The 24,433-nt window shown below is 43.0% G+C and overlaps 1 protein-coding gene across 5 annotated transcripts in view; it reads left to right on the forward strand.

Moving 5' to 3' along the window:
• Positions 1 to 24,433, forward strand: part of LOC310787978 (unconventional myosin-Ic-like) — a 47,120-nt gene that overhangs the window by 22,215 nt on the left and 472 nt on the right. For all 5 annotated transcript variants that reach the window (XR_014553282.1, XM_083649441.1, XM_083649442.1 and 2 more), the window contains 24 exons: positions 766 to 879; positions 974 to 1,045; positions 1,173 to 1,292; positions 1,398 to 1,480; positions 2,258 to 2,363; positions 2,485 to 2,565; positions 7,295 to 7,386; positions 10,438 to 10,532; positions 10,732 to 10,778; positions 10,910 to 10,990; positions 12,778 to 12,883; positions 13,143 to 13,260; positions 13,357 to 13,470; positions 13,637 to 13,713; positions 16,129 to 16,197; positions 17,594 to 17,678; positions 17,781 to 17,940; positions 18,063 to 18,146; positions 19,216 to 19,309; positions 19,420 to 19,475; positions 19,604 to 19,739; positions 22,305 to 22,375; positions 22,452 to 22,549; positions 22,663 to 22,762. Coding sequence is in view for 4 of the 5 variants with exons in the window: in XM_083649441.1 (XP_083505567.1) it covers positions 766 to 879; positions 974 to 1,045; positions 1,173 to 1,292; positions 1,398 to 1,480; positions 2,258 to 2,363; positions 2,485 to 2,565; positions 7,295 to 7,386; positions 10,438 to 10,532; positions 10,732 to 10,778; positions 10,910 to 10,990; positions 12,778 to 12,883; positions 13,143 to 13,260; positions 13,357 to 13,470; positions 13,637 to 13,713; positions 16,129 to 16,197; positions 17,594 to 17,678; positions 17,781 to 17,940; positions 18,063 to 18,146; positions 19,216 to 19,309; positions 19,420 to 19,475; positions 19,604 to 19,739; positions 22,305 to 22,375; positions 22,452 to 22,549; positions 22,663 to 22,762 (2,259 nt within the window). In the remaining variant the exon portion in view is untranslated. The remainder of the gene's footprint in view (positions 1 to 765; positions 880 to 973; positions 1,046 to 1,172; positions 1,293 to 1,397; positions 1,481 to 2,257; positions 2,364 to 2,484; positions 2,566 to 7,294; positions 7,387 to 10,437; positions 10,533 to 10,731; positions 10,779 to 10,909; positions 10,991 to 12,777; positions 12,884 to 13,142; positions 13,261 to 13,356; positions 13,471 to 13,636; positions 13,714 to 16,128; positions 16,198 to 17,593; positions 17,679 to 17,780; positions 17,941 to 18,062; positions 18,147 to 19,215; positions 19,310 to 19,419; positions 19,476 to 19,603; positions 19,740 to 22,304; positions 22,376 to 22,451; positions 22,550 to 22,662; positions 22,763 to 24,433) is intronic.

The following is a 24,433-nucleotide window of genomic DNA, read 5'->3' on the forward strand; positions in this document are numbered from 1 at the left end:
TTGTATCAAAAAGAGTCCTCTTCAGTCCTCAATGTTTCCAGTGTTTCACACCCTATTTTAATGCCATTTTCCCAGATCAGCTGATATTCCCACGGGCTCACTGAGTTTGACTGTGTCTGTATTTTAAAATATACAGATACAGTTTTTCCCCTACCTCTCTACTGTCTGTACTGTGGTTATCACAGCGGAATCTAATTATGTATAATCAGATGTTACCACAATAAAAGCAATCAGGACAACACTAGATACATCCATAAATAATGTCGGTGTGTTCAAAAGTGAATGTTTTGCTCACCAGTCACTATAGTCAGTCAACTTCCTCCCTGAATCATCTCATGCAAAACAACAACAACAACATCAACGCTATTAGCTTCAAACATGCAACTGAAAATTGACCATTTCAATCAGACATCACTTCACCTTTGCTTTGCTTTTAAAGCTGGTTCCAAGTTGTTCTTCACACTCAGGGTTGTGGACAGTACATCTTGTGTTGACTTTTTTTTAGATCTATTCTTTTACACCATATCATATGTACGTCTTTCAGCTTTCACAATATTATGTATGGTATAAATAAGGTTGTTGTGTTGTCATTGTTTTTTGTGGTGGCAACATGCGATTACAGTTTGACAGTTTGTTATTTCTGGTTGCAATTGTAAATGAATGAATGACCATACTCTTACATTGAGTCTCTTAGTGACTGGTAAAAGGTCCATTCTGTCAGGATGTAATTGTTCATGATAGTTTTGCCTGTGTGTCTGACCTCAGGAGTTGCTGAAAATCATCGCCAGTGTTCTCCATCTGGGAAATATTCAGTTTGGGGAAGGGGAGGACGGAGAAACTCACATCACCACTGACACACAGATAAGAAATCTTGCGAAGGTCAGAACAGTCCCACTGGTATCAAATGTGCACTCACATATCTGCACATAGAAGAAAGCAGTGCTAAGAGACCAGATGTGTTGTTGTTTTGCAGCTGCTGGGTGTCGATGGCTCGGCCCTCAGCGAAGCACTCACTCACAAGAAACTCATTGCCAAAGGAGAGGAGGTGATGATCTCTATTTTGTGGAGTCTGTCCTTGTTTCTCATACGTCTGCTATTTGGTGTTTATTGTGTGATTGTCTATTAAAATTGCATCTATAATTTTGTGTCATACTTGCATTTGTGCGTCACAGATGATCAGCCCACTCAACTTTGAGCAGGCGGGGTCAGCTCGCGATGCCTTAGCCAAGGCTGTGTATGGCCGGACGTTCACCTGGTTGGTGCAGAAGATCAACCAGTCACTTGTTCTCAAGGTGCAGCTGCAGCTCCGATAATAGCACAGGACAGCAGTAGACGTGACTATGATGGTGATGCAGTTCTATGCATTGTGTGATTGTACAGTATGATGTGTTATGCAGGAGGAAGTCTACCACAGCAGTAAGGGCTCGTCAGTTATAGGACTCCTAGACATCTATGGCTTTGAAGTCCTACAGCACAACAGGTATATGTTATATCCATGTTCCTTTACCTCTCGCTCCCTGACCTCCATCTCTCAGCACAATCTTTCCCTCTCGCTCCCTGACCTCCATCTCTCAGCACAATCTTTACCTCTCGCTCCCTGACCTCCATCTCTCAGCACAATCTTTACCTCTCGCTCCCTGACCTCCATCTCTCAGCACAATCTTTACCTCTCGCTCCCTGACCTCCATCTCTCAGCACAATCTTTACCTCTCGCTCCCTGACCTCCATCTCTCAGCACAATCTTTACCTCTCGCTCCCTGACCTCCATCTCTCAGCACAATCTTTACCTCTCGCTCCCTGACCTCCATCTCTCAGCACAATCTTTACCTCTCGCTCCCTGACCTCCATCTCTCAGCACAATCTTTACCTCTCGCTCCCTGACCTCCATCTCTCAGCACAATCTTTACCTCTCGCTCCCTGACCTCCATCTCTCAGCACAATCTTTACCTCTCGCTCCCTGACCTCCATCTCTCAGCACAATCTTTACCTCTCGCTCCCTGACCTCCATCTCTCAGCACAATCTTTACCTCTCGCTCCCTGACCTCCATCTCTCAGCACAATCTTTACCTCTCGCTCCCTGACCTCCATCTCTCAGCACAATCTTTACCTCTCGCTCCCTGACCTCCATCTCTCAGCACAATCTTTAAGCCCAATTCTTTGTCAACAAACGCCTCTATTGTCCCTATGATGCAAATAGCTGTTTGCATCATAGCCCATCATATATTATAGCCCATTCCCCTTGTATTTCTACCTACAGCTTTGAGCAGTTTTGTATCAACTACTGCAACGAGAAGCTCCAGCAGCTCTTTATTGAGCTCACGCTCAGATCTGAGCAGGAGGAGTATGAGACAGAGGGCATCACAGTGAGTCGGGTGGTGCTGGGGTAGTCAAAACAAAGAAATTATGTGTTTATCGCTATTTCATCATGAAAATCCTACCGCTTTCCATACTAACTCTCCCCTTCACCTTTCCCTCTTATTTCAGTGGGAAACGGTGCAGTACTTTGACAACAAGATCATCTGTGACCTGATAGAAGAGAAGCACAAAGGCATCATCTCCATTCTGGTGCGAATGACAACTCCTAGTTTGTATGTTAGTCTCTGTGTGCAGTCTCATCCATTCCTCTGTCTCTGTCTATAGTTTGTATGTTAGTCTCTGTGTGCAGTCTCATCCATTCCTCTGTCTCTGTCTCTAGTTTGTATGTTAGTCTCTGTGTGCGGTCTCATCCATTCCTCTGTCTCTGTCTATAGTTTGTATGTTAGTCTCTGTGTGCAGTCTCATCCATTCCTCTGTCTCTAGTTTGTATGTTAGTCTCTGTGTGCGCTCTCATCCATGCCTCTGTCTCTGTCTCTAGTTTGTATGTTAGTCTCTGTGTGCAGTCTCATCCATTCCTCTGTCTCTGTCTCTAGTTTGTATGTTAGTCTCTGTGTGCAGTCTCATCCATTCCTCTGTCTATAGTTTGTATGTTAGTCTCTGTGTGCAGTCTCATCCATTCCTCTGTCTCTGTCTCTAGTTTGTATGTTAGTCTCTGTGTGCGCTCTCATCCATGCCTCTGTCTCTGTCTCTAGTTTGTATGTTAGTCTCTGTGTGCGCTCTCATCCATGCCTCTGTCTCTGTCTCTAGTTTGTATGTTAGTCTCTGTGTGCAGTCTCATCCATTCCTCTGTCTCTGTCTCTAGTTTGTATGTTAGTCTCTGTGTGCAGTCTCATCCATTCCTCTGTCTATAGTTTGTATGTTAGTCTCTGTGTGCAGTCTCATCCATTCCTCTGTCTCTGTCTCTAGTTTGTATGTTAGTCTCTGTGTGCAGTCTCATCCATTCCTCTGTCTATAGTTTGTATGTTAGTCTCTGTGTGCAGTCTCATCCATTCCTCTGTCTCTGTCTCTAGTTTGTATGTTAGTCTCTGTGTGCGGTCTCATCCATTCCTCTGTCTCTGTCTCTAGTTTGTATGTTAGTCTCTGTGTACAGTCTCATCCATTCCTCTGTCTCTGTCTATAGTTTGTATGTTAGTCTCTGTGTGCAGTCTCATCCATTCCTCTGTCTCTAGTTTGTATGTTAGTCTCTGTGTGCGGTCTCATCCATTCCTCTGTCTCTGTCTCTAGTTTGTATGTTAGTCTCTGTGTGCAGTCTCATCCATTCCTCTGTCTCTGTCTCTAGTTTGTATGTTAGTCTCTGTGTGCGGTCTCATCCATTCCTCTGTCTCTGTCTCTAGTTTGTATGTTAGTCTCTGTGTACAGTCTCATCCATTCCTCTGTCTCTGTCTATAGTTTGTATGTTAGTCTCTGTGTGCAGTCTCATCCATTCCTCTGTCTCTAGTTTGTATGTTAGTCTCTGTGTGCGGTCTCATCCATGCCTCTGTCTCTGTCTCTAGTTTGTATGTTAGTCTCTGTGTGCGGTCTCATCCATTCCTCTGTCTCTGTCTCTAGTTTGTATGTTAGTCTCTGTGTGCGGTCTCATCCATTCCTCTGTCTCTGTCTATAGTTTGTATGTTAGTCTCTGTGTGCAGTCTCATCCATTCCTCTGTCTCTAGTTTGTATGTTAGTCTCTGTGTGCGGTCTCATCCATTCCTCTGTCTCTGTCTCTAGTTTGTATGTTAGTCTCTGTGTGCGCTCTCATCCATGCCTCTGTCTCTGTCTCTAGTTTGTATGTTAGTCTCTGTGTGCGGTCTCATCCATTCTTCTGTCTCTGTCTCTAGTTTGTATGTTAGTCTCTGTGTGCAGTCTCATCCATTCCTCTGTCTCTGTCTCTAGTTTGTATGTTAGTCTCTGTGTGCGCTCTCATCCATGCCTCTGTCTCTGTCTCTAGTTTGTATGTTAGTCTCTGTGTGCGGTCTCATCCATTCTTCTGTCTCTGTCTCTAGTTTGTATGTTAGTCTCTGTGTGCAGTCTCATCCATTCCTCTGTCTCTGTCTCTAGTTTGTATGTTAGTCTCTGTGTGCAGTCTCATCCATTCCTCTGTCTATAGTTTGTATGTTAGTCTCTGTGTGCAGTCTCATCCATTCCTCTGTCTCTGTCTCTAGTTTGTATGTTAGTCTCTGTGTGCGCTCTCATCCATGCCTCTGTCTCTGTCTCTAGTTTGTATGTTAGTCTCTGTGTGCGCTCTCATCCATGCCTCTGTCTCTGTCTCTAGTTTGTATGTTAGTCTCTGTGTGCAGTCTCATCCATTCCTCTGTCTCTGTCTCTAGTTTGTATGTTAGTCTCTGTGTGCAGTCTCATCCATTCCTCTGTCTATAGTTTGTATGTTAGTCTCTGTGTGCAGTCTCATCCATTCCTCTGTCTCTGTCTCTAGTTTGTATGTTAGTCTCTGTGTGCAGTCTCATCCATTCCTCTGTCTATAGTTTGTATGTTAGTCTCTGTGTGCAGTCTCATCCATTCCTCTGTCTCTGTCTCTAGTTTGTATGTTAGTCTCTGTGTGCGGTCTCATCCATTCCTCTGTCTCTGTCTCTAGTTTGTATGTTAGTCTCTGTGTACAGTCTCATCCATTCCTCTGTCTCTGTCTATAGTTTGTATGTTAGTCTCTGTGTGCAGTCTCATCCATTCCTCTGTCTCTAGTTTGTATGTTAGTCTCTGTGTGCGGTCTCATCCATTCCTCTGTCTCTGTCTCTAGTTTGTATGTTAGTCTCTGTGTGCAGTCTCATCCATTCCTCTGTCTCTGTCTCTAGTTTGTATGTTAGTCTCTGTGTGCGGTCTCATCCATTCCTCTGTCTCTGTCTCTAGTTTGTATGTTAGTCTCTGTGTACAGTCTCATCCATTCCTCTGTCTCTGTCTATAGTTTGTATGTTAGTCTCTGTGTGCAGTCTCATCCATTCCTCTGTCTCTAGTTTGTATGTTAGTCTCTGTGTGCGGTCTCATCCATGCCTCTGTCTCTGTCTCTAGTTTGTATGTTAGTCTCTGTGTGCGGTCTCATCCATTCCTCTGTCTCTGTCTCTAGTTTGTATGTTAGTCTCTGTGTGCGGTCTCATCCATTCCTCTGTCTCTGTCTATAGTTTGTATGTTAGTCTCTGTGTGCAGTCTCATCCATTCCTCTGTCTCTAGTTTGTATGTTAGTCTCTGTGTGCGGTCTCATCCATTCCTCTGTCTCTGTCTCTAGTTTGTATGTTAGTCTCTGTGTGCGCTCTCATCCATGCCTCTGTCTCTGTCTCTAGTTTGTATGTTAGTCTCTGTGTGCGGTCTCATCCATTCTTCTGTCTCTGTCTCTAGTTTGTATGTTAGTCTCTGTGTGCAGTCTCATCCATTCCTCTGTCTCTGTCTCTAGTTTGTATGTTAGTCTCTGTGTGCGGTCTCATCCATTCCTCTGTCTCTGTCTCTAGTTTGTATGTTAGTCTCTGTGTACAGTCTCATCCATTCCTCTGTCTCTGTCTATAGTTTGTATGTTAGTCTCTGTGTGCAGTCTCATCCATTCCTCTGTCTCTAGTTTGTATGTTAGTCTCTGTGTGCGGTCTCATCCATTCCTCTGTCTCTGTCTCTAGTTTGTATGTTAGTCTCTGTGTGCGCTCTCATCCATGCCTCTGTCTCTGTCTCTAGTTTGTATGTTAGGCCATGTTCACATTACAGGCAAATCTGATTTGCTGCTAAAGTCATTAATCATCATTATCTTGATTGGTTTCCCAAATCTGATTTGGGAGAGTGTCCGCACTGCCACAAATCTGATTTGGGCAAGTGTTCAAGTCGGATCTGTGTGTCCAGACCTCCATATGTGGTTTGGGACAAGTGACACAAATCAGACTCGGAGCGTCCAGACTCATAAAACCAATCTGGATAGAATCATTAATAGGTCATTAAAGTTCACAAATCAGATTTGGCCTCCTAGTCTGAACATGGCCAAGTCTCTGTGTGCAGTCTCATCCATTCCTCTGTCTCTGTCTCTAGTTTGTATGTTAGTCTCTGTGTGCAGTCTCATCCATTCCTCTGTCTCTGTCTCTAGTTTGTATGTTAGTCTCTGTGTCCAGTCTCATCCATTCCTCTGTCTCTGTCTCTAGTTTGTATGTTAGTCTCTGTGTGCGGTCTCATCCATTCCTCTGTCTCTAGTTTGTATGTTAGTCTCTGTGTGCAGTCTCATCTCTGTCTCTAGTTTGTATGTTAGTCTCTGTGTGCGGTCTCATCCATTCCTCTGTCTCTGTCTCTAGTTTGTATGTTAGTCTCTGTGTGCGGTCTCATCCATTCCTCTGTCTCTGTCTCTAGTTTGTATGTTAGTCTCTGTGTGCAGTCTCATCTCTGTCTCTAGTTTGTATGTTAGTCTCTGTGTCCAGTCTCATCTCTGTCTCTAGTTTGTATGTTAGTCTCTGTGTCCAGTCTCATCTCTGTCTCTAGTTTGTATGTTAGTCTCTGTGTGCAGTCTCATCTCTGTCTCTAGTTTGTATGTTAGTCTCTGTGTGCAGTCTCATCCATTCCTCTGTCTCTGTCTCTAGTTTGTATGTTAGTCTCTGTGTGCAGTCTCATCCATTCCTCTGTCTCTGTCTCTAGTTTGTATGTTAGTCTCTGTGTCCAGTCTCATCCATTCCTCTGTCTCTGTCTCTAGTTTGTATGTTAGTCTCTGTGTGCAGTCTCATCCATTCCTCTGTCTCTGTCTCTAGTTTGTATGTTAGTCTCTGTGTGCAGTCTCATCCATTCCTCTGTCTCTGTCTCTAGTTTGTATGTTAGTCTCTGTGTGCAGTCTCATCCATTCCTCGGTCTCTGTCTCTAGTTTGTATGTTAGTCTCTGTGTACAGTCTCATCCATTCCTCGGTCTCTAGTTTGTATGTTAGTCTCTGTGTGCGGTCTCATCTATTCACAGATAAATAGTGTGGCTGTCTTTTAGGATGATGAGTGTCTGAGACCAGGAGAGGTCTGCGATGTCTCCTTCTTGGAGAAGCTGGAGAACACTTTGGGAGGTCATGCCCACTTTGTCACGTGAGCGTCATCTCTTTTACTCCATTGTGCAAAAATCACAAACATGAGGGCGTCTGGGTCGTGTAGAGGTAAAAGTACTCGCCTACCACCTGGGTTCAATTCCCGGCTGCTGTACTTCCAGCTTGGTCAGACACTCGTACAGACACAATTGGCCGTGTGCATGTGGGAAGCCGGTGGGGTATGAGTCCTGATCGCTGCACTAGTGCCTCCTCTGGTCGATCGGCGCACCTGTTCAGGGGGAGGGGAACTGGGGGCAATAGCATGATCCTCCCACGCGCTACGTCCTGCAGGTTAAACTCCTCGCTGTCAGGTGGAAAGAAGCAGCTGGCGACTGCACATGTATCAGGGGAAGCATGTGCTAGTCTACAGCTTTCCCCAGATTGGCAGAGGGGGTGGAGCAACGACCGGGACAGCAGGGGGAATTTACCAAGTACAATTGAGAAGAAAATGGGAGAAAAATCGGAAAAACAACAAGCTCAGTTCTATAGGATACTGTGCGACCACAGCTTTCTATATCAGTTCTATAGGATACTGTGCGTAGTGTGCGACCACAGCTTCCTATATCAGTTCTATAGGATACTGTGCGACCACAGCTTCCTATATCAGTTATATAGGGTACTGTGTGACCACAGCTTCCTATATCAGTTCTATAGGATACTGTGCGACCACAGCTTCCTATATCAGTTATATAGGATACTGTGCGACCACAGCTTCCTATATCAGTTATATAGGATACTGTGCGACCACAGCTTCCTATATCAGTTATATAGGATACTGTGCGACCACAGCTTCCTATATCAGTTATACAGTATAGGGTACTGTGTGACCACAGCTTCCTATATCAGTTCTATAGGATACTGTGCGACCACAGCTTCCTATATCAGTTATATAGGATACTGTGCGACCACAGCTTCCTATATCAGTTATATAGGATACTGTGCGACCACAGCTTCTTATATCAGTTCTATCCACCTTATTTCTAGCGGCCATGATGCCTATGCGTTTTTCTTCCGGTGTGATCCTCCCAGCCTTGTTGCTGAGAGCTTGACACCCGTCTGGGCGAACGGAGCAAATCACTAATCAGGTTCAGCTTGGCATAAATCTTGTCGATAAATATCCCTTTAAGAGCGCAGTGCGCAGCCTACTGTGGCTAATGTTAGCGGCTAGCTAGCTATGTTACATGGCAGTAAAACGCCACTAAATTACCAAATTGATTTAACTTTTAACCATTTCGAGTAACACTGTTTCCATACGGACCCCCAGCGTTGGTTAGTTGTTTATAACGTGACTATATTTATAACTTTTATAACGTACTCCAGTTTCCAGTTTATAATTCGGGTCTGCAGCCAGAGTATAACAAAGGAAATGGCAAGCTGCAACAATAAGTCACGTTAAACCGGAACTTGTACCCACAATTATTTGTACAGTGGGGCATTCAAAAATAAGGTGGATAGGATACTGTGCAACCACAGCTTCCTATATCAGTTATATAGGATACTGTGTGACCACAGCTTCCTATATCAGTTCTATAGGATACTGTGTGACCAACCACAGCTTCCTATATCAGTTCTATAGGATATTGTACGACCACAGCTTCCTATATCAGTTCTATAGGATACTGTGCGACCACAGCTTCCTATATCAGTTCTATAGGATACTGTGTGACCACAGCCTCCTATATCAGTTCTATAGGATACTGTGTGACCACAGCTTCCTATATCAGTTCTATAGGATACTGTGTGACCACAGCTTCCTATATCAGTTCTATAGGATACTGTACGACCACAGCTTCCTATATCAGTTCTATAGGATACTGTGTGACCAACCACAGCTTCCTATATCAGTTCTATAGGATACTGTACGACCACAGCTTCCTATATCAGTTCTATAGGATACTGTGTGACCACAGCTTCCTATATCAGTTCTATAGGATACTGTGCGACCACAGCTTCCTATATCAGTTCTATAGGATACTGTGCGACCACAGCTTCCTATATCAGTTCTATAGGATACTGTACGACCACAGCTTCCTATATCAGTTCTATAGGATACTGTACGACCACAGCTTCCTATATCAGTTCTATAGGATACTGTGCGACCACAGCTTCCTATATCAGTTCTATAGGATACTGTGTGACCACAGCTTCCTATATCAGTTATATAGGATACTGTACGACCACAGCTTCCTATATCAGTTCTATAGGATACTGTGCGACCACAGCTTCCTATATCAGTTCTATAGGATACTGTACGACCACAGCTTCCTATATCAGTTCTATAGGATACTGTGTGACCACAGCTTCCTATATCAGTTATATAGGATACTGTGCGACCACAGCTTCCTATATCAGTTCTATAGGATACTGTACGACCACAGTTTCCTATATCAGTTCTATAGGATACTGTGCGACCACAGCTTCCTATATCAGTTCTATAGGATACTGTGTGACCACAGCTTCCTATATCAGTTCTATAGGATACTGTGTGACCACAGCTTCCTATATCAGTTCTATAGGATACTGTGCGACCACAGCTTCCTATATCAGTTCTATAGGATACTGTACGACCACAGCTTCCTATATCAGTTCTATAGGATACTGTGCGACCACAGCTTCCTATATCAGTTATATAAGATACTGTGCGACCACAGCTTTCTATATCAGTTCTATAGGATACTGTGCGACCACAGCTTCCTATATCAGTTCTATAGGATACTGTGCGACCACAGCTTTCTATATCAGTTCTATAGGATACTGTACGACCACAGCTTTCTATATCAGTTCTATAGGATACTGTGCGTAGTGTGCGACCACAGCTTCCTATATCAGTTCTATGGGATACTGTGCGACCACAGCTTCCTATATCAGTTATATAGGATACTGTGCGTAGTGTGCGACCACAGCTTCCTATATCAGTTATATAGGATACTGTGCGTAGTGTGCGACCACAGCTTCCTATATCAGTTCTATAGGATACTGTGCGTAGTGTGCGACCACAGCTTCCTATATCAGTATGCATACGTTTGATTTGACATCCGCACGTGTCTTTCAGTCACAAGTTGGCAAATGGAAAGACTCGCAGGGTGATGAGCAGAGAGGAGTTCAGGCTGCTGCACTATGCTGGAGAGGTCAACTACAATGTCAGTGGTGAGCAGGAATTCCTCACTAGTTCAACCAATAGTCTGTTTTCATTCATCCACTCCCTTATAAAAGGATATTACAGGGCAGAAGAGAAACCATGTTTACCATGATCCCCTATAAATTATATTTAGTGGTAGATTGCTATGTAAAACAACCCACTGATTCCTCAATGACAAACTGTGCTGTTTTTGTTCAACTCATTCAGGTTTTCTGGACAAGAACAATGATTTGCTCTACAGGAGCCTGAAAGAGGTGAGAAAAAAAGACAAGACAGCCTCACTACAACTTTTTCAATCTCTGTGCCCGTTTCGACTACCTGAGTGGTGAGGAAGAGAGAGGCTCACTGTGATGACATGTGCTTGTTTGGTTTGGTCTCTGTTCAGGTCATGTGCCAGTCAAGCCACCAGATACTAAATCAGTGCTTCCGCAGAGAGGAAGTAATAGACCAGAAACGCCCTGAGATGGTGAATCACTCTCTCTAACTCTATCTCTCTCTCTCTCTCTCTCTCTCTCTCTCCCTCCCTTTCGCACAGATACATAAACACTCTCACTCCCAACCCCCCCCCCCACACACACACACACACACACAGACACACACACACAGACACACACACACACACACACACACACACACACACACACACACACACACACACACACACACACACACACACACACACACACACACACACACACACACACACACACACACACTCATACATACATGCATATACATACATACATACATGTATACATACATACATACATACATACATACATACATACATACATACATACATGTATGTACATACATACATACATACATACTAGTGATGCGCGGGTCAGGGTTTTTTAAGGCCTGCACCAACCAACCCAACCCGTCATTGGAGCCAGCCCGCCCCGCCCCGCCCGGCCCGTTAAAATATCTGAAAATTCCGAACCCAACCCAACCCAGCAGCCCGCAACGGCCAATTTAATGTAATATGTCTACGGACTCCGGAGGAGTGCAGCAGAGCTCTCCAAGGTGTACAAAGTAACTTTGTCTCTCTCCCCCCCTCTCTCTTTCTCTCTCTCACACACACAGACACTCACATGCGTGTGCGACAACAGTTGTACTGCTCTGGATACGTTGCGCGGCTACAAACTCTGCTATTATCGGTCTTTTTAATCCAAGGTCTTCAAATGGAGGTAGTAGCAGGTAGAGGTAGGCTACAGAAACACTTCTTATTCTTCCCCATTTCTTTTAATTACCTCATGCGCTCTCAATTGGTCACGTTGCAGTAGTAGTAGTGGTAGAGATCGGCAGGTGCAGACGGCTTGCAGATACGGCTTCAGACTCGCTGTCTGATTTCTTTTAATTACCTCATGCTCTCAATTGGTCACGTAGCTTACTCACGTTGCAGTAAAGTTGACAAATAGATCACAGTGGAGTCCACAACAGAAAATCTGCGGTGGCATTAGTTTTATGGACACTTCAAATAATAATTACAGCAAATAATCCTTCCAAAATGTTTGTTTTGAGAGCACATGGGCTACCTCATTGAAGCGTTTCTTTACTCCATGTAGGCTATAGAGTGCAGCAGGTGCAGACGGCTTCAGAGTCGCCTTGTCTGTCTGATTGTGTGTAGGCCTACGTGTGTGTGTGTGAGAGAGAGTTCACGTCTTAATAAAGGGTTACTCTGTGTGTTTCACTGCTCTAAATTATTTAATAATGTTGCTTTGTCACGTTCTGAGCCTGCCCTGTCCGCACCCGCAATATTTTCATAATTTGCCAAACCAGACCGCCTGCGGGGCGAGCCAGCCCGCCGGACCCGGCGGGTTCTGGGTGACCCAGTACGTACGTACGTACATACATACATACATACATACATACATGTATATACATACATGTATACATACTGTACATACATATACATACATACATGTTTTATTTTTATTTTTTATTTAACCTTTATTTAGACAGGCGAGTCATTAAGAACAAATTCTTATTTACACTGACGGCCTGTACATACATACAGTACATACATACATACATACATACATACATACATGCATACATGTATACATACATGCATATATACATACATACATACATACATACATACAGTACATACATACATACATACATACATACATACATACATACATACACACACACACACACACACATACACACACACATACATACATACATACATACATACACACAAGTTATCATAGTTTGATGTGCTTCTTGTATTGCCCTTTACAGGCTGCCACTCAGTTTAAAAACAGCCTGATGAAACTGATGGAGATCCTCATGTCTAAAGAGCCATCCTACGTGCGCTGTATCAAACCTAATGATGCCAAGCAGCCAGGTACAGATTACATACAAAGCATTTAGAAAAATAAAAAATAAATAAATCACCCAATATTTGAAAACCATCAAATCATTGGAAACACATGTCAAATGTCTTAAAATGACTAACTTTATACCTTTATAATACTAAGCCATAATGTGCTTAACAACAAGTCAATGTGGGAGAGTGGGTGTCATGTTTATTTTTAATTTTTTATGGTGTATACCAGCATCTCATTTTGGAGCAAAACATCAATGAATAAGGTCTCTCCCTACAGGTCGCTTTGATGAAGTTCTGGTCAGACACCAAGTGAAGTACCTGGGCCTGATGGAAAACCTGAGGGTCAGGAGAGCTGGCTTCGCTTACAGACGTCGCTTCGAGGCCTTTCTACAGAGGTGACTGACTCACTCCCCCACTTCATGAATGACTGTTACTCATATCTGCTCTGTAGTCAGTCAGCCTTCTGTTATTAAAATCATGCATGTCTTTAGGTATAAGCCCCTGTGTCCCGAGACATGGCCCAACTGGCATGGCAGACTGGCAGATGGTGTGTCCACACTGGTCAAACACCTGGGCTACAAACCAGAGGAGTACAAACTGGGCAGGTAATGTATTGGCAGAGAGAGATGGGCCTCGATAATGGTGTTTCTGCAGAGATTGAGATTAGATTATGCGGCCAGCCAGACTAAAAATGTGCATAAATAAGCAGTATTGCAGCGCACTTTGGATGAAAGTGTTTACCAAGCATATTACCTCGCCCACTCTCTACAGGTCCAAAATCTTCATCCGTTTCCCCAAAACTCTGTTCACCACAGAGGATGCACTAGAAGCAAAAAAGCCAACCATCGGTGAGTAATTGTGGTGAAGATTACAAGCACTACTGAGACGGGGATTTCACAATCAAAATGACAAAATCGAAACAAATGACTCACAGGCAAGGATTTCCCTTTGCAAACAGTACCACATTTTTTTCTTGACTTTCTCCTTAAGTTGAGAGAAGATCCGTTGTATAAGCCTGTGGCTTCTTGACCTCTCCTCTCACATATTATTATTATTATTGTGCTTGCTGACAAGCAAGGCACAATCTTAAAGTCCGACATACTTAATATTATTATTATTCTATCTGCCACAAAGTTTGGCGCGTAATAACTCCCACAATTTTTGCGCCACATAGACATGCCAGACCTCAAAATGAACGGCTCATTGAGGACAGGTGTGCTATGACTTTTCTAAGGGTTTGTGAAAGCGGTTTGGGCGCTATTCGCCATTAAGCGCCATTTTTTTCCCCATTGACTTGCATGGGGTTTCGAAAAATCTTGCAGTAAATTAGCTGTAATTCAGAAACCATAAGAGCTACAGCTACGAAACTTGGTAGGGAGGTGCACGGAGGGGCCTTTTACTATACACGAAAAAATTGCACCAATTGACCAGATGGTGGCGCTATAACAGCCCTCCTTACCTTTTGGTCCATAACTTTTGAATCGTAGGGTCTATCATCAAACTTCTTTTTTCCCTGGATTCCTTGGGTCCTTCCGCATCTATTCATCTAGGCCACGCCCATTTCCATCTGACTAGATTTTCCGCCATTTCGAATTTTTTCCAAAACAGTTTTTTTGCGATTTCTCCTTGAAACTTTGTCCAATCTTCACCAAACCAAAGCACACATCATGTGGGGACTGTCCTGCACAACACTGATTTTGAAGTTTTTGAAAAAAAACGCACCGTTGCAATATAATCGACTTCCAAACTTCTGTGGATGGGGCCTATTTCACAAAGATCGTCCGATGCTAACCAAACTTGGTACAGGTGTGGACGGATGTACTCTGAGCCTATAGGAGAAAGATATTACACAAATTGAGCAGATGGTGGCGCTATAACAGCCCTCTTTACATTCTGGTCCATAACTTTTGAACCGTAGGGTCTATCATCAAACTTATTTTTTCCCTGGATTCCTTGGGTCCTTCCACATCTACTCATCTAGGCCATGCCCATTTCCGTCAGACTAGATTTTCCGCCATTTTGCATTTTGTCCAAAACAGTTTTTTTGCCATTTCTCCTTGAAACTTTGTCCAATCTTCACCAAACCAAAGCACCCATCATGGGATGAGTGTCCTGCACAACACTGTTTCATGGTTTTTGAAAAAAGCACACCGTTGCGATATAATCCACTTCCAAAATTCTGTGGGTGGGACCTATTTCACAAAGATCGTCCGATGCTAACCAAACTTGGTACAGGTGTGGACGGATGTACTCTGAGCCTATAGGACAAATATTGTGTCATTTCGCCTTTAGGGGGCACTATAGCAGCATTCACTACCTGTACCTTCTAAATTGTTTTATTTTGAAGGGCGGCAGGAAGTGCGGATTCATTGGAATTATGGCCAGCCTTCCTTCTTGTATTGACACTTGACACTTCTGAGCTGATTTCAGAAAAGAAAGCGTCATGTGGCCTGTAGGGGGCGCTATTGTTTGCCTATGGGGGGAGCTACAGCAACGTATCTCCACAACCGTGTGCTGAGCAACACTTTCTAATAAGTATAAATTAAGCTTTAGTCGCCCTAATTGCATGGGCAGGGACCTTGCAAGGCAGGCGGTGCATGGCGAGGACAGCAAGCACAATTACATTTTCGGTAGGAAATGTAGACATTCTAGTTATTATTATTATTGTTATTGTTAGTATTATTATTAATATTGTTAGTATTATTATTATTATTATTATTATTATTATTGTTATTGTTATTGTTGTTATAGGACGAATCAGCGTGACGTCACTACCACCCAGAAATGCGTAAACCCGCGGCAGTTAACTAGTATGAGTTGTGCCAAACAAACGTTAATATCTCAAAAAGTATACATCACATCGCTTATATTTTGACATTCTGAGTGAGAGCAGAATTAGCTCAAGAGTTTGATGTATAATATGCATGTCGTGTTAAAAGTTGTGTGAACTGTCACAGTTTTTAAATTGTAAACATGGTCAGCCGGCTAGAGTCAGATGCTCAAACTCAGGCTCCATAGGGTTCCATTGTCATTGCCACCCAGTGACGCGGTTTGTTTACCAAAATGCTGCTCGGCTGATCCCTCGTATTGTTGTTGTTATTATTATTATTATTATTATTATTATTATTATTATTATTATTATTATAAAAAAAATATCATGAAGACTTTATGCAGTCTTATGTGTGTACAAATAAAATAAAAATAACATGAGGATAAGATCGGTAGAATCCCAACAGGTCTGTACTCACTCTGTTGTGTTGCAGCTTTGACCCTGCAGACATCCTGGAGAGGCTACAGGGAGAGAGCCAAGTACCAACGCATCAGGCATGCAGGTCAGGGCATCTTCCACGGTCGACTCATGCACAGTTTCTTACCTCTCTCTAAAGCCCAATGTCCGCCAGCTCCGGTACGGCTGCCAGAACAGACTCGCCCATGTAATAGATGGGCAACGCATGCGCTACGGCAAAAATAGGCACCTGTTCTATTTTTGCTGGATCTATTTTGCATGTGTCTGACAAGATTACATGGGTGTGGGTCTGTTCAGGCAGCCGCACAGAGCCGTGGACATTGGCCTTTACTCTCATTGAGTCCAAAGAACATGCCTGAAAACTGAAATAAAAGCAAATCCAGTAACACTTTACTTTGTTAGTCAAATGGAATTTGTTTTAGCTTAATTACTTTTTTTCATAAGCATTCATTTTTGGTTCAGTTTTTATGTTACGTTACGTTACGTTACGTTACGTTACGTTACGTTACGTTACGTTGCGTTGCGTTGCGTTGCGTTGCGTTACATTACGTTACGCTACGTTACGCTACGTTATGTTACGTTATGTTATGTTATGTTATAACTAGTAGAGAAGGAGCCAGCACTCGATGATGTCCTTTTGAGGGTTTTTATTCCTGTTACAAGGTACAACGTACGCGTTTCAGCACGTAGCCTTCGTCAGCGTTGGACAACGCTGGACAACGCTGACGAAGGCTACGTGCTGAAACGCGTACGTTGTACCTTGTAACAGGAATAAAAACCCTCAAAAGGACATCACCGAGTGCTGGCTCCTTCTCTACTACTTATTGAAACTCTTGTGCCTTGCACCTAAAACTTTGTTTATTCGGTGAGTGTGCGGGCTGATAGCTCCCCAGCTATATCTGCTTTGAATGTTATGTTATAACTAAATAATGACTGTGAATGACATGACGGTAACATAACAGCACATGTTGACAGTTAATCTAAACAATGAGAGCTTATAAACACTCTGAAGGATCTTACCTAACAATGGCCATCATAATTTTTGGACTCCTGATGAATACCGCATACTATTTAAACCTGATCTTAGTTTCAGTTTCTTAGTTTCAGTTTTAGTCAACTGTGCCATAATAACCTAGGGATATCGATCATTTTATTCTAATAGATACTCACTGTTGCACTTTCACTCTTATCTATCACATATTTTCTTTCAAATTTCTGTGCACCTATCTATCATGGGCTGGGGTACCGCAAGTGTGGGATGTCTGTCTGCCTATGTCATTGACACTGACATTCACAACAGCCAGTGAACTACTGTAACCACCTGTTCCTTATTCTGAATGGAAATATCCACAAATTAACCAAAATATACACTGTCCTCCCAAGAAGTTGAAAGAAAGTAGGCTAATTTTATTTTATTTTGGCTTCAATTCCTGTGTAAAAGTTGTCTTGGTTTTAATATATGAACGTATGTTTACATTCAGTGATTGTGATCCAGTCTGCATGGCGAGGGACGAAGGCACGCAGGAGAGCTAAGAGGCGTCGACAGGCTGCCGAGTTGATACGCAGGTGCTTGACTGACTGACTGACTTGATTGTTCTGCATGTTTTTTTGCGGCTGCATTTTGCGTGTCGTTACATTTCTCTCCTACTCTCTATCTCTTTATCCCAGGTTCATAAAAGGCTTCATCTACCGTCACGAGGAGTACTGCCCAGAGAATGAGGACTTCCTGGATCACGTACGTTTCTCCTTCCTCAAGACGCTACGCAAGAACCTGCCCAAGAGTGTTTTGGACAAAAGCTGGCCAACACCTCCTCCTTCCCTCACGGAGGTACACAGTCTAAATACACAGCACACTGGGCCTCCACTGACTTGGATGTCATCCCTAATTTCACAAATAACAGTCATTGGATTTGATGAATCATTAGACGATTTCCATTCTGGGGCATACAGGCGTCCCAGCATCTGCAGCGGCTGCACATGCAGAACATGGTAATGAAGTACTGCAGGAGGATCCAGCCTGAGTGGAGGAAACAGGTACGCCGGCTGACCTCACTCGCTTCTAACAAACCAAGTCACACAATCACACCATAGACTGTTTAGATTGGCCCAAAAAGTCACTAATATTCCCACAGGCTGAAATCCGACTTTCTTAACGGTTAATGACTTTATATTGTCTTTACATTGTGTCCAATGGAACCCAAATGACCAATATGGCAACAGAAGAGAAAAAAACACTCCTAGGATGAGAGACGATCTGTTTCCAACATTTAGTGTACGAGCGTCAAGTCAATCAGAATGTAAAAGTAGGTTTTCCGCTTTAGGGCTCTCAAAATAAAACCCGTATTGTAACGTTAATTTTGAGTAATGCTTTACAGCCACAATTTCACTCCATATGTAATCTTAACATCACAAGTATTTTGCTGTTTCGTTAGTTGAAATACCGTTTTTCCTCCAACATGCATCAATAAGTCTATTTACATTTATTTAAATTACATTATCTTTAAAGTTCTGGCTGACCTGACGCTCCGCAGCCATGTGAGCAAACTGCTCAGGGGGGAGGGAGGGGGAAGAGCTGTTAACGGGTAAAGGCAATATGAAAGTGTCGATGGCCTATTTTTAGCATTTAACCCACGCCCATTACCTGTGTTTGATAACCCCGCATATAAGCGGTAATTGTGATGTATGTGTATATGTGTATGTATGTAATTTGATGATGTAAAAGAGAGGGATGGAGTGCGTGTGACACATCACCCATTGGTTTGTGGACTCCTGTTTTGAAGCCTGTAGTTTGGGGTTTTGGCCGCTGCCATCTTGGTTTAGCTCACGTGAGACCAGGGGTTTCTCACAGAGCCACCTGCTATTGGTTGGTGATCGGCGAGCTGCATTAAATAACCCTTAGTTAATGATTGAACTCTACCTTAACCATTAACTAACCCCTAACCCTAACAATGAAATAACCCTAAACTATTAAATAATGCATAAATTAATAGCATTACCTAGTTAACATGAACACTGTTAATGATTACTAGACACATTAGTTAACTGTTAATTAAGGGTTAGTGACCCTTATTGTAAAGTGTTACCATTTTCTCTTCTCTTCTAGATGGAGCAAAAGGTTGTAGCCAGTGAGATATTCAAAGAGCAGAAAGACAGCTACCCTCAGAGTGTTGGCAGGCTGTTTCTGGGCTCCAGGCTTGGTACATGTTCATACAAGTTTCCCTACACACTTTGCACCATAGAAGTACAGTATATACAAAAAATGCCAACGGAGTAGCATTAACAGAGGCTTCCACTTTTCTTTATCCAGAAAATGAGCAGATCAATCTCAAAGTCGTCCAGACTCTTGGCAATGAGAAGGTGCAGGTGAGGTTCAGTAAAGATCTTAAGATTTTAGCTTCATGTTTCTAGTAAAAGCACTACTCTGACATAATGACCTTCTGTCTGCCTCTTGCAAATGTCATGATAACGTCTGTTCTCCTGCTCCTGCTCAGTACGGTGCTGCGGTCACTAAGTATGACAGGAGGGGGTTCAAGGCTCGCCCTCGCCAGCTGCTCCTCACCGCCGCCTTCGCTGTGCTGGTGGACCGGACCAAGATCAAGCAGAGGATCGACTACAACGCTCTGAGAAGTGAGTAGGGTAGGGGGACATTTAGACAAATATCAGGTCAGATACAGTATTAAGATATTGGCTGAAAGAAACTGCCTTTGATAGGACAGCCCATGATCAGTGGTGTTCTCATTACTCAAAGAAATAACACTATTACTTATTGCTCTTTATTCACTTTTAAAGGGATGTTATTACTTCAGTTATCACTCCTTTAGAGCAGTCATTTGTTACAGTAGCTACTCATTTCATTACTTTTATGTTATGCTCTCCAAAATAAAAGGGATTTCAAAAGAATCTAGATACCTTTTAAATTCCCTGTGCACTTCTGTGTGAATGATAATAGCCTTGATGTCCAACTTTCTTTTCATCCTTTTGCTGATAAGAATTTTAAAAAAGTACTGCGGATATTTACACTCTCAGAAAGTAAACTTTTCTGCTGTTGCTTATCAATTATAGTTTCATATACAGTAGTTTGGGATATTTCAACTTCAATCTGATATTTAAAGGTTAAGTGCTTTTCTTCTTAGAGAATAGTGAAGGTGGCTTCAAAAATAGCCGGAACCCAGTTCAGAAGCCTGGACCAGATCTGTAATAAACAGGTGCTGAAAAAAGCTGAGTTCATCCGATCAGATGATGCCCACCCTCTGAGGTTCGAATATGAGCTGCTTCCTTCCGGGCTCCGCCTTCGTGCCCCCATAGTTAAAAAGAACAGGTACAGAAATTCCTTTGTGCCTGTCTCTATCAGAGCGTTGAACGCTGCTGGGGTACAAATGTAATGTCTCCCCATCTGCCGTTGCTGTTATTTTGTTATTTATTTATTTTATCCTTTTATTCTTTTATTCTTTTATCTTTATTTATTCTTAGGGGTACAATACAGTATATCTGTATTATATACTTTGTCTGCCCTTTGGTCTGGACTGAGGTTTTTTCTCTTGTGCTTTAATACAATGATACATTGTAGCTCTTTCTTGTGATATAAATGTGCTGCTGTGAGCGAACTGCACTTTGCTACTATGCACTTTATATCTCTACTGTGCACTTTAGATCGTTGCTACTGTTGTCATTTGCACTTTAACTATTGTGTTGCACTTTATGCCATGTCCACACGGAGACGGAAGCTATCTTTTTTTTTTTCGTTTCAGAAAAGTTTTCCATAAACATGGAAACGTTTCAAGAAATGTGTGTATCCACATGAAACCACTGAAACCGCTGTAGAATAACAGAGAAAGACAATCTCGTCAATAATGGCATACAACCTCTAGGGGCGCACAGTCTATAATGTGTATCTCACTGTAGCAGCAGCTTAAACCCTTGGCTTTGCGGGGAGGTTTGCCATGTCGATGAATAAAATGATGAAACCTACAGTATACAGGCAAATGCAGAGCTGTTCAGCAGGGCTGATGGTCTCCCTGTAGCCTACAATATAGAACGTTAACTATCGGTGACATTCCTGATATCATCCACTTCCATGATCTTTAGACATGTTGCAAACACATCCCAGCGTATTGGCCGCTCCTGCACATCACAGCACAGGCTAAATGATGCAACATAAATATACATTATATAAACTCATGGCATAAATGTGTTTTTATTGGAAAAAGTCGCGTCAAGTAAGCTAAAGTCTTGTTGGAGTGGACAGGAGCGGATAGCGTGTTCCTCAAACCTCTCACTTCCCTATTCACGTTGTATTTACGAGGGCTATATATAGGGCAAGAGAGTATGTTGGTTACACTCAGGGTTTAGATTTCATTTCATTTCATTTTGTCCAATCTTAAAATATTCCAGAATTGCATGTTGTATTAAAAATAAATATAATTTCTATCTAACACGTTAAGCCTGATTTTGTTTGTGTTATTGTAAAAATGTAGCCGCCGCTAAGCCTTCTGGGAAATATCCGATGAAGGGAGGGGAGGGGTGGATGGGAAGAGTCAGCTGTGTGGAGCCCTGAGGATGTTGTAGGCTACACGCTGTTCTCCGTGTCCACTTGTTGCTGACGGTGGTAATAGAGGAGCATTATATTTTGCTGCAAGATCCCCACTGCTGTAGCACGAACGTTACTGCCATGATTGTTATTGTTGCTGGTGGAGAGAGGTGGGGCTATGGCGTCATCGTTTCAGGAAAGATGCGTATGGGTTGTAAACACGGAAATGCAAGGGTGGCGTCTTCAGATTTAATCACTCTGGGACCCGTTTTGAAAAATTAGCGTATACGGCCAGAACGTATAGTCCCAGAACGCGGTTCCATCTGGACGAAACGGCTATATGACAAAAAACTTTAGCGGATACACCTAAAGTCGTCTCCTTGTGGACATGGCCTTAAACTGCTGCTCTAGACTGTTTTTACAATGTTCTTTTTGTCTTATTTGTTTTTATGTATGTACTTCGTACTACGCTTTCTGCAATCCAATTTGCCCTTTTGGGACACTTAATAAATCTTGAATCTTGAATCTTGAATCTTGAATCTTGAATCTTGAATCTTGAATCTTCGATTGTCAACTAATAATGTGAAATTGAACCAGCAATTCATCACACTAGTTTGTTTAGTTCTGTACAGAGAGACCACGCTAGCATTTCTCTCTTTTTACAGGCATCTCTGTGGGCTCTCTCAGCGACGGGATCTTTGTTCTGCACATGCCCAGTGAGGACAACAAGCAGAAGGTAAGACACAGTGGTCGTCACGAGTGTTAACTCAAGCGACTGCATTTTCTCTAAGCCCAGCACATGTGTCCCTCAGGGGGACGTGGTGCTAAACTGCGACCATGTGATCGAGCTGGTGACAAAACTAGCCATGATGGCCGGCAAGATTAACCACGTGAACGTCAGCCCGGGCAGGTGAGGCTCCCTCCCACATGCCTCTCTATACTGGAAGTCTGTTGTCAGTACCGTCCCTGCAGTGCTGATCCGCTTGTCCTGTCTTCCCTTGTTCCGTCCGGTCTGGCATGTAGTATTCGCTTTGCTGTGGCCCGTGGGAAGGAAGGCATCGTTGATTTCATCAGGGGCTCGGAGCTGAAGGTGGCCAAAGGCAAGAGAGGACATCTGCTAGTGGTGAGTCAGGGGCTTTTCTGGGCTCAAGTAAGAGCAGTCATTCTGTATCCTGAATAGGGATGCACCGATTGTGAAATTCTGGGCCGATACCAGTACAATGTTTAAAATATCAATTTGGCCAATAGCCAATACCATGTTTTTTTGTTGGTTAGTTTATTTTGTTTTTGTTGTTATTTATTCCCCTTTTTATGACAGGGAAACAAATAAATCAGTTATTATAAACAAATAACTGAACTGTTTTAAAGTCTTTCAGCCCTTCTCATCACACTATCTTTGAATGAGCACAAATTCAATCATACAAAAATAGTCCTGAATACAGGTACCTACAGCCCATACATTATATCAGTGTATCCCTAGTCCTGAATACAGGTACCTACAGCCCATACATTATATCAGTGTATCCCTAGTCCTGAATACAGGTACCTACAGCCCATATATCAGTGCATCCCTAGTCCTGAATACAGGTACCTACAGCCCATATATCAGTGCATCCCTAGTCCTGAATACAGGTACCTACAGCCCATACATTATATCAGTGCATCCCTAGTCCTGAATACAGGTACCTACAGCCCATATATCAGTGCATCCTTAGTCCTGAATACAGGTACCTACAGCCCATATATCAGTGTATCCCTAGTCCTGAATACAGGTACCTACAGCCCATATATCAGTGTATCCCTAGTCCTGAATACAGGTACCTACAGCCCATACATTATATCAGTGTATCCCTAGTCCTGAATACAGGTACCTACAGCCCATATATCAGTGCATCCCTAGTCCTGAATACAGGTACCTACAGCCCATATATCAGTGTATCCCTAGTCCTGAATACAGGTACCTACAGCCCATATATCAGTGCATCCTTAGTCCTGAATACAGGTACCTACAGCCCATACATTATATCAGTGTATCCCTAGTCCTGAATACAGGTACCTACTACCTACAGCCCATATATCAGTGTATCCCTAGTCCTGAATACAGGTACCTACAGCCCATATATCAGTGCATCCTTAGTCCTGAATACAGGTACCTACAGCCCATATATCAGTGCATCCTTAGTCCTGAATACAGGTACCTACAGCCCATATATCAGTGCATTCCTAGTCCTGAATACAGGTACCTACAGCCCATATATCAGTGCATCCTTAGTCCTGAATACAGGTACCTACAGCCCATATATCAGTGCATCCCTAGTCCTGAATACAGGTACCTACAGCCCATATATCAGTGCATCCTTAGTCCTGAATACAGGTACCTACAGCCCATATATCAGTGCATCCTTAGTCCTGAATACAGGTACCTACAGCCCATATATCAGTGCATCCCTAGTCCTGAATACAGGTACCTACAGCCCATATATCAGTGCATCCTTAGTCCTGAATACAGGTACCTACAGCCCATATATCAGTGCATCCTTAGTCCTGAATACAGGTACCTACAGCCCATATATCAGTGCATCCTTAGTCCTGAATACAGGTACCTACAGCCCATATATCAGTGCATTCCTAGTCCTGAATACAGGTACCTACAGCCCATATATCAGTGCATTCCTAGTCCTGAATACAGGTACCTACAGCCCATATATCAGTGCATTCCTAGTCCTGAATACAGGTACCTACAGCCCATATATCAATGCATCCTTAGTCCTGAATACAGGTACCTACAGCCCAT

This window comes from Poromitra crassiceps, assembly GCF_964638095.1.
Source record: "Poromitra crassiceps genome assembly, chromosome: 1".
Lineage (NCBI taxonomy): Eukaryota > Metazoa > Chordata > Actinopteri > Beryciformes > Melamphaidae > Poromitra > Poromitra crassiceps.